This window comes from Vidua macroura, chromosome 7 (assembly GCF_024509145.1).
Source record: "Vidua macroura isolate BioBank_ID:100142 chromosome 7, ASM2450914v1, whole genome shotgun sequence".
NCBI lineage: Eukaryota > Metazoa > Chordata > Aves > Passeriformes > Viduidae > Vidua > Vidua macroura.
This window is the reverse complement of record NC_071577.1, coordinates 14,106,198-14,113,953: the sequence shown is the minus strand read 5'-3', so window position 1 is coordinate 14,113,953 and position 7,756 is coordinate 14,106,198. Positions and strand designations below refer to the sequence as shown.

At 48.4% G+C, this 7,756-nt stretch overlaps 1 protein-coding gene across 1 annotated transcript; it reads right to left on the bottom strand.

Annotated features, from left to right (window-relative positions):
* Positions 1-3,120: 3,120 nt before the first annotated feature.
* Positions 3,121-7,383, bottom strand: FZD7 (frizzled class receptor 7). Its single transcript, XM_053982830.1, has one exon. It carries the CDS (start codon positions 6,756-6,758, stop codon positions 5,037-5,039), a length of 1,722 nt encoding a protein of 573 aa, XP_053838805.1. The 5' UTR covers positions 6,759-7,383; the 3' UTR covers positions 3,121-5,036.
* Positions 7,384-7,756: the final 373 nt, after the last annotated feature.

The window sequence follows — 7,756 nt, the reverse complement described above, 5'->3', positions numbered from 1 at the left end:
GTGTCAAAACCCTCCCCTGTACCTCCCTTCTCTGACTGTAGCACAAACTGGTTGTCTGAGCAGTGTTAAACTCTGATGTATATATTTTAGTTTTACAGTTTGGGCATCACTTTAGTCAAAATGAGTTGATTCTAATTGGGGCATTTGGGAATTTGCCATGACTGTATTTGTTCACCCAATCCTATATTATTTGTGCATTATTTCTGCCAAAACCACACACATGTTGGCATGAAACAATTATACTGATTTATACAATAGTCTTCCTCAATGAACAGTTAGAGTACTGAAGATTCAGTGTCATCTTTTCCTCTCCAAGCAAGTGGCTAAATTTCTTTCCATTGGATTCATGGTTTTAAAATTAAAAGGAGTAGAAGGCATGTATGAAGTGTATATGAAGTATCTGTAAAGTCTGGAAGGAAATGAGAGTGAGATGAAGAAAAAAAGAGGCTATTTGAAATGCAGGCTAGTAATTTGGCTTCTAAACCCATGTGAAATTATAAGTAATGTTTATTGTTGCCAGTTGGTGAATACAGAGATGTGTGGTTTTTACTTGCATGCAAAGCTATTGGTTGCGGGTGAAGTACTTAGACAAAAACATTCAATCGTCAGTGTGGGTATTCCACCAAAAATAAACCCAAACAAACACAGATGTATTATAAAAGCACTTTTTTCTGTGGAGACAAACATTCAGTTGCTGCTGCTATTCATGAATTCTAGAAGTGTTGAAACCTCCTCTTTAACTTGCCTGAAACAATAATCCTTCATGTTAGAAAGTTACACAAATGTCTTTGAAACTGAAGAACCAGTGTTTCTATTGTTTTCATGAAAATATATGGATTATTTGCTAAGTTCTTGTGAACCAAAAAATGCTACATAGACAAGAGCCAAAGGTAAAGGTGAGGCAACTTTTCTTAAAACTTAAAAAAAATAAAGCGGGCTTAAACATTAGTCAGAGAAAAATATTTTGCAGTGATTATCAAAGGTTAGTAAAGGCTTACTTTTTGTCCTTTTTTCCAGAGAGCTTCACAAAGAGATTTTCTGAATTGTAATTCATTATGAAAGTAACTGCTACTTTGTTATCAAAATGGTGATAGACATTTTTATTCCAGGCCAGACACTATCACTACTTGAAATTCTCCGAATTGTTTCCACTGTGAGCAAATTCAAACTTGATGTGACTCACAACTGCTTAAAAGTAAATACTAGTTGCTTCTACTTTACATCATCATCAAATTTCACCTACAATTTCAAATTTTAAAAATTATCTTAAATCACAGGATTTGGATACTTTTTCATAAGCGGCTTTAAATCCAGAAGTAACCTAATAGGAAATACTGAAATAAAAGCATTCCACTTTAGTGGTTTTGGTGGAAATAGAGATTTTTGTTTTTTTCAGATATAAATGTCTCATGAACATGAAAGAGTTCTTCCACGTATGGAGAAAAAATTAGCAATCACATGTGAACAATCACTTATTTTGTAAGTAGTTCTTTTACTTTAGTAGTAATGTTTTTTATTTATGAGTAGTTTAAATTAGATTTTCTTAATGCTAATTAATTTTTTTTTACTTTTTTAGTTATTTTTACAAAATATTAGTGACTATTTATAAATCAATGTAAAAGTGAAGGTTTAGTGAATGGTTTCTCATGCAGCGAGCAGGGCTGGGTGGCAAGTGGAGAGCTGTGGGACAGGCCCCGTGTATGGATGTGGGCCATGGATCAGCTGTCCGTGATGCAGGAAGGATTGATTGCAAGTTTAGCGACGCAGCTGTGGCTGCACAGCACAGGGGTGTCAGTCACACCACTGCTCCCGGCTGGCGGCTGCCAGTCCTTCACAGCGCAGGCTGCTCCAGCCCTTCCACCGCTCTGGGTTAATGGGAGGAAATGTTTATAGAAAGGTTCAGGTTTCCTAAGTGAGTGGAATGAAACCCCCCTCAGAAATGATCAGCAAGCTCATGTCATGGAGCAGTTTGAAGCAGCCGGACTGGCAGGAATTCTTTTCAAAGAGGAAATTTGACAAGTGAGCAGTTCTGGGGAGCAGCAAGAGGTGTTTTCAAGTAAAAGATATGGCTCTTCCAGAAAGACAGCATGAATGGGGCTAGCTCTTAAAAGAACTTTTGAATCAGTAGTTCATACACTGTAAAAGGTTAAGTTCAAGAGCACAGTGTCCAAATAAAATAGTGCCCTCAAAGCAAAACTATTACACACTATGCTTAATAAATGAAGCAATGTTGCAGTACAACCACAGCTACTATGATGGCATCTAGCTAAGGCATCTTAGATTTATCTCTGTTCTGTAATTTAAATTTTAGCATTGGCCTAACTGAAGGTACAGGAAGCATGATGAATGCAGACAGTAGGCTGAAATCCTTGTGAAAGAAATGCTGTAAAATATCATCATTTCACAGGTGTACAATTCTGTTTGTTGGGGCACTTGCCATGACTGTAGCAACACAGCTTGAGATCTAAACATTCATTTCAGTTTAAAAAATTAAATAAAATAGACCATTCCACTGAAGCTTTCAGATGACTGTGATAAGAAACAATGTAGGCTTCAGGCTAGCTATTAAAATTAAAGTAAAATTCACTTGAACAAAACTGCAGAGAATAAAGGTGCTATGGGAAAAAAAGCACTAGTTCATGATACTGCCCGCTGAAAGCCATTAAAAAGGACCTAGTCCTTACTGTTTCCCTATTATGTTCCACCCATCAAAGTGAGGACCTAATTTACAGCACTCATAGCACCCTCCAGTTCTCAATCTTAAAGTCTGTTTGAAATGGGAAGACAGCATTATCCTTATTTTCTAGATAAAGGAACTGGTTTATCAGCTTGCCCTCAGCAAGAAGCAGAGAGTGGAAGAAAACTTGGCTAGGATGCAAGTACCTCAAGTGAGGGCAGACATTTGAAACCGACTGTCTCAAAATGTGCTCTCCTATTGTGAGGGGCTGGCAATCACAACGAACAGTTTCAAGCCACAGCTGAGTTTCCAGCCTCCATTCACCCAAAAGTCTCTTGCATTAGCCATAACGAAGTGGGGGAGAAGACACTACTTTTCAGAGCTTCCCCCCATTCTAAAACCTGCCAAGTATTCAAAGATGGAAAAAAACATCATTAGAGCCCTTGTATTAAAAATTATTTATTTAGTGATCTGTACATGGGGTGAAGCAGGGCCTCATACAGACCTTCAAAAAAAAAATCAAGTAAAAACATAAATACATATTTTCTTACAAAAATGAGATTTACAAAATATACATACTGCACTTGTCTGACACGCTTGTTTTTTTTTCTTCCACGTGCACATTATAAAAGACAAACCAAGCCCTGCAAGTCTGACATCAGAGCTACTGAAGGATTTAGCTGATGGGCCCATTCCTCATGCTCAGACTACTAGTACACCCTCAGACAGCAGCAGTCTGCCCCCTCACCCTGGACAGGTTTTTTTCTTTTTAAAGTTTCATTTTAGACACTTCCCCCCCAAAAAAACATGAAGAGCAGCTATAGGGTGGAGACTTGCCAAAAATCCAGACTGTCCTATTTTGTCCTTAGGCAAGAATATACACACACACGTATACTTATAAAAACAACCCTTCAGTGAATATAAAGGTAAAGTAGTATGCAAAAAATAAAATATGAACAAGTCAACATAAAAATTTTCAGAATAGAAAAATCTGTCACATTTCAAAAAGAAAACAATGCATTTGATGATAAATTTTTGAATGCTTTTCCTTCAAAGACTGATCACTGGAAACTCAAACAGCTGTGTTTTAGCCGAAATGAGAAGGCTCCTCACTTGCAGTAACTACTTGATTTTAAACCCCAACCCCAGCCCCCCACCTGCACCAAGAATCATTGCCATGCAGCTCAGGGAACCTGAGGAGCAGGCAAAGGGGTCCATCGTGAGCCAAAACGATTCTTCCTGTCCCCAGAACCCGGCTGTGTATTTATTATTTTCTGCAGTGAGCTCACTGCAAAGCAGGAGAGAAAGCAGGTTTATGGGAAGGAAAGAAAAAAATCTCCTGTCTTTACATTACATATTTTAGTGGCTCTTGTTTTGGCAGGTGCTCTCAGGTAAGCTTTTCTTGCCCTCTAAATCTTGCATTTCCTTCGGCTTAGAAAAGTAACCCATATTGAATGGTAGGAAAACATCCTGCCTCCTCCTTTTTTCATAAAAGGAATGTTTATTTCTGTGAGCTCCTCACATCCAAGGGTGAACCTCAACGACTTCTTTTTGTTAGTTTGCCCATAAAAACCGATCCCATGCTTATGCCTTTCTACATAGAAAACACTTTTGTTTCCCCCTTTGTCTCCTAGAACAAAGGCAAGGGGGAAAAGCCTTCTGCTGAAAAGCAACAAGTCATTTCTTTTCAGGGTGTGGAATAGCAACCCCCTCCTTCCCCACAGCAGCAAGAACAACAGACTGAGGGCCAAATTTTTACTTAAAAACAATTACAACAGGTATCGCTGAGGTAAAAAGGAACTTGTGAGCTGATAGAACAGAGGCATCTCCCCAGCACACGATCGGGCTGTAGCCGGCTGTGCAGTACTCACGTGATGGCTCTGCCGAGCTGGAAGGAGCAGGCAGCGGGCTCAGGCTCGGGAGTTACCCTGCCCATGCTGCAGTTTGGCCCCGGCAATTCAGAGAGCTTTTAGCTACTTGGCAGGGGTGGCTCAACAGATCTGGCTTCCCCTCCCTCTTGTCCAAAGCAAGGCAGGATGATTTTAGTAGGGTTGGAATTTCTCTTCCTCGAGGAGTAGCAGGAGAGAAGTAAGGAGACTTCTGCGTGAAGGACTCCTGTCCCAGCAGTGGCCTCTTTTTCTGTCCTCTTCCACTTAGCTGGTCATAAGCACCACTGGACATAGTTTGATCCTTTATGCAAAGAAATTTTTTTTTCAAACTTTCTGTGAGGAAGAAAAATTTGGAAAAGCCTCCCTTCCTCCCTCTTCAGGGAACCATTGCCCTACCCCTATGCTGAGTATCCGCCTCCTCTGCGTGTATGCCTGTGTGAGATGTGTGTGCCAGAGGGGACAGGGGGGTCTCATACTGCCGTTTCGCCTTTGCTGCCGGTACTGAGTCTGTGGTAGAAGCGTCGCCAGGACTGAAGGGTTTTGCCAGACCAAATCCAGAAACCAGTCGTGATCCCAACAATCATGGTCATGAGGTACTTGATCATGAAGACAGTGAAGTCTGGGCTCATAGGGGCAAAGTGGCTGGGACAGGGCACAGCATACGTTTTGCAGGTCTGAAGGAGCCATGTCTTCTCCCAGGTGCCACGGAAGGCCTGCTCGTAGAAGTAACACGCCAAGACAATGGTGGCAGGCACCGTGTAGAGGACGCTGAAGACACCAATGCGCACCATCAGCTTCTCCAGTTTCTCTGTCTTGGTGCCATCATGTTTCATGATGGTGCGGATGCGAAACAAGGACACAAAGCCAGCCAGCAAGAAGGAAGTGCCAATGAAGAGATACACAAACAAGGGTGCCAGCACAAAGCCCCTCAGCGAGTCCACACTGTAGATACCTACATAACACACCCCACTGAGTACATCCCCATCCACCTGCCCCATGGCCAAGATGGTGATGGTTTTGACAGCGGGCACAGCCCAGGCAGCCAGATGAAAATACTGGGAGTTGGCCTCAATGGCCTCATGACCCCACTTCATGCCAGCAGCCAGGAACCAGGTGAGGGACAGGATGACCCACCAGATGGAGCTGGCCATGCCAAAGAAGTAAAGGATCATGAAGAGGATGGTGCAGCCTTCTTTCTTGGTGCCTTGGGCCACAGTGCGGTAGCCATCCTCAGAGAAGCGCTCTAGACACACCACCCGCTCCTCCAGCAAAAAGCCTGCTGCATAGGCCACGGCGACCATGAAGTAGCAGCCCGAGAGGAAGATGATGGGCCTCTCCGGGTAGCTGAAACGACGCATGTCTACCAGGTAGGTGAGCACGGTGAAGAGGGTGGAGGCACAGCAAAGCACAGACCACACGCCCACCCACAGCCGGGCAAATCGCACCTCTGCCTCCTTGAAGTACATGAGCCCATTGGGCCGGGCTGGCTCACAGGGGGCTCCACAGTCCCGTTCCCCCAGGAACCGGTAGCCCAAGTAAGAGGGCACTTTGAGCTGCCGCGGACAAGAGAAGGAGAAGCCAGAGGGTGGCTGTGGTGGGGTAAGAAAGTCAGGGAGGTAGCCAGCTGTGGGGTGGGCAGTGACCCCTCGACCCGCCGCACCACCAGGTCCTGGTGGGGCATCCGACGTGTTCTGCCCCACGCAGATTTCACCCGCACCGTGAACAGGGAAGTTCTCGCAGCGGAGCCGCTCTGGCCACTGGAAGCCGAACTTGTTCATGAGGGCCTCGCAGCCCTGACGGGCCCGCTCGCAGAGGGAGCGGCAGGGTGGGATGGCCTGCTCCAGCACGGTGCACACCGGCGCGTACATGGAGCAGAGGAAGAACTTCAGCTCGGGCGAGCACTGCACCTTGACCAGCGGGTAGAACTGGTGCACCTCCAGCCCTGCGTCCTCCTGGTTGGTGTGGCCCAGCAGGTTGGGCAGGATGGTCTGGTTGTAGGCGATATCCGTGCAGAGCGGGATGGAGATGGGCTGGCAGAAACCGTGGTCCGGCACTGAGATGCCCTTCTCGCCGTGGTACTGCTGTGCCGTGGCACCCGCGGGGGTGCCCAGCAGGGCGGCCAGCAGCGCGGCCAGCCCCAGCAAGGGGCAGCCGGTGGCGGCCGCTCCGCCGCATTCTCCTCCAGCCTGCATTGCTGAGGCGGCCAGGGGCCTGAGGAGCCTCGGGGAGTCTTTCAGAGCCGGCCGGCGCGACGGCCCAGGGGCATCAGCGACCAGTGGGGCGGAGGCGCGGCCCCTTCGGTGGGGCAGGAGCGCGGCGACGGGAGGAACGCGGCTCCGCGGACCTCCACGACTTTTTTCCTCGGCTCCGACGCGGCGGCGCTCACAGAGCGGTGGCGGCGCTACTCTAGGCGAAAGTTTCCGGAGCTGCCGGAGAAGGCAGCGGCGGCGGCGGCGGCAGCAGCGAAACAGGAGGCGCGCGCGTAGCCCGGCGACGGCTCTGGCCAGCTCCGCGCAGGGTCCCGCGGCGGCGGCGAGGCGGAGGCGCTGCTCCCTGCACGGTCCCGAGGATTTAGGTTACGGCTAAATGGATTATTACCGCGCCCGGCTGAGCCGTGTATTTTACTTCAGGGCTTAAATAACTTTCAAAATCCAATTACTGCGCGATCCTCCCCGCGGCTTGGTTGGGCTCCGCTCCCGATGGACAGCGCTGCGGGCTGTGCGTCCGAGGTAGCCGCGCGTCTCCCGGTTCGGCTCGTTTCGCTCCGCTCCGCCTGCGGCCCCGCCGACACCGCCCGCTCCGCGGCTCCCGGCCCGCGGCCGCGCCGGCACACAAAAAAGGCGCAGCTCCGCGCGGGCCCCGCCCCCGCCGCCGGCCCCATTCACAAACCGCGCCGGGGGCGGGGCCCGCGGCGCCCGCCCGCCAATCCGCGCGTGGGGGCGGGGCCGTGCTGGGGGAGGGGAGGGGAGGAGCTCTCGCCAGGGGGAAAAAAAGTTGGGAACAACTTTTTCCCATCCCCGCCGGGCCAGGCCGGGAGGAGCCGCCCGCGGCCCCCACCCCCCGCGCTGCCCGGCACAGCCGGGGGAGGGGGGGGGCCAGCTCGCTCAGGGTGGCCCGAGCAAACTAAAATTAACTGGCTGCTTTCTGAGCAGGCTTTGAAAATGCGAACAGCTGCTTGTGCCCGGAGTTA